This window comes from Condylura cristata, unplaced genomic scaffold, assembly GCF_000260355.1.
Source record: "Condylura cristata isolate star-nosed mole 26May11 unplaced genomic scaffold, ConCri1.0 scaffold00054, whole genome shotgun sequence".
Classification (NCBI taxonomy): Eukaryota; Metazoa; Chordata; class Mammalia; order Eulipotyphla; family Talpidae; genus Condylura; species Condylura cristata.
The window spans coordinates 1,184,436-1,186,221 of NW_004567155.1; the positions used below are offsets into that span (position 1 = coordinate 1,184,436).

At 72.6% G+C, this 1,786-nt stretch overlaps 2 protein-coding genes across 2 annotated transcripts in view; both read left to right on the top strand.

Moving 5' to 3' along the window:
• Positions 1–650, top strand: part of CTSD (cathepsin D) — a 3,705-nt gene extending 3,055 nt beyond the window's left edge. The window contains exon 6 of the mRNA XM_012734332.1: positions 15–650. Within this exon, the coding sequence (XP_012589786.1) occupies positions 15–182 (168 nt within the window). The 3' untranslated portion in view covers positions 183–650. The remainder of the gene's footprint in view (positions 1–14) is intronic.
• Positions 468–1,786, top strand: part of IFITM10 (interferon induced transmembrane protein 10) — a 3,573-nt gene continuing 2,254 nt past the window's right edge. The window contains exon 1 of the mRNA XM_012734333.1: positions 468–619. Coding sequence (XP_012589787.1) covers positions 468–619 — 152 coding nt within the window. The remainder of the gene's footprint in view (positions 620–1,786) is intronic.

Here is a 1,786-nt window from a genome sequence, read left to right on the forward strand (position 1 = left end):
CTGCTGTCCCCCAGGTGTCCCAGGGTGGGAAAACCATTTGCCTGAGCGGCTTCATGGGCATGGACATCCCCCCGCCGGGCGGGCCCCTCTGGATCCTGGGCGACGTCTTCATCGGCCGCTACTACACCGTGTTCGACCGGGAGGAGAACCGGGTGGGCCTGGCCCAGGCCGCCAAGTTGTAGCCGCCGCCCAGTCGCGAGGATGGGGACCCCCCCCCCGCACATCACCTGTCTCACACACACACACTCGCCGCACCTGGCGGGCTTTCTGGACGCTGCTGGCCCCAGCAGCCTGCAGCTCTGTCCTGCGGCCTCCCCTCCTGGCCCCGGAGCCGTCTGTCCAGGGGCCGGCTTGGGGCTCGCGAGCCGGAGGACCCAGGGCGGACTGTGCACCCCTCCCGCCCTGTCTCTCCCCCTTTCGGCTCCTCCTGGACCTGGGATCCCCCTTGTCTGTCCCAGGCGTTGGCCATGGGGCTGGCTGCAGAGGACAGCGGAGGACAGCAGGGAGGAGCCGGGGCTTGTGGGATCTTCTTGGGGCCTGACCTGTCCAGGGTGCCCAGCAGTGTGGGCAGGGCGTGGCGCCGTCCTCTGCGGCTGCTCCTGGGGCTGCCGGAGCCAAAGTCGACATCAAATACAGCAGTTCGGCCTGTCTCTGTGTGCTGGTGCCTGGCGCGGGGCGGGGGCTGGTGGGCACTGGGGAGCCGGGGTGCAGGCAAGACCCTCGGCTTCCCTGGAGAGTCCTGTCCTTGGGCCGGACACCACCGAGGGTGCCCCAGGGGGACCCCTGTGGGTGCACAGAGGGGCCTGCTCCCGCGGGGGCCCCCGTGTACAAGAGCAGCTGGTGCCGGGGGGCCTGGGCAGTGCCTCTGGGCTGGCCGTGGCCAGAAGCCTGCACAGCCGAGCCCGGGTCCCCCACCCTGATGCTGCCAGGGAAAGGGCTGCCCTGCTGGCCCCGGGGCCCCCCTGCCACAGGGCTGGCTGAGTGCTCTGCATGTTCTGGGAGCATCTGGGCAGGGTGGCCAGCGGGTCCTGTACCTGGAAGCCCAGCCTGGGGGGCGGCCTGCGGGCAGGCGCGGCTCAGAGAAGAGGCCCCCGCCCTGCTCCCCGCTGGCTGGGCAGCTGGGGCCGCTGGCCCCTCCACCTCCCAGCCCCCCCTTCCTGCACAGGTGCAGGCACTGACAGCCTGTCCAGGGCCAGGGGCCCACCTTGGCCTGGAGTCAGGCTTGGGGTGCTGCTGGCACCCCCCAGCCTGACGCCCCAGGCAGGCAGGCAGCCCCCCGGCCCCACGCCGCCTGGAGGCTGAGCCCTTGGCACTGGCCCAAGCCATCCCGAGACCCAGGACAGGGATGGCCCTGCCCAGGGGCTGGTGGAGAGGCCGGGGTGCTGAGCCAGGAGGGGCTGGGGGCCAGAGGGCGCGAGCCACAAGCACGTGGGGGAGGCCACCTGCCAGGGTCAGGGCTGCGGATCTGCCAGTGGCCCCCGGGCCAGGGCAGACTTGGGGCGAGAGGGCAGGGGCCATGGCTGCAGGGGCCAGGCAGGGACCCCAAGACTCCTCAGAGGCCTGGGCGGGAGAGCGCTGGACCATGGGCCGGGAGGGGGCCTGGGGGCCTTGCTTGGGAGGGCCGGGCCGGGGCCGCAGGACGGGCCGGGGGCACGCGAGGGGACAGTGGGGTATCTGGACTCTGGGGCCGTGGGAGTCCAGGGCTCCTGGAGGGAGGCCTGCGAGGGGACCCAGGACGGCGAGGCGGACAGGCATGCTCGGGGTGGTGGGGCTGCAGGCTCGGCTG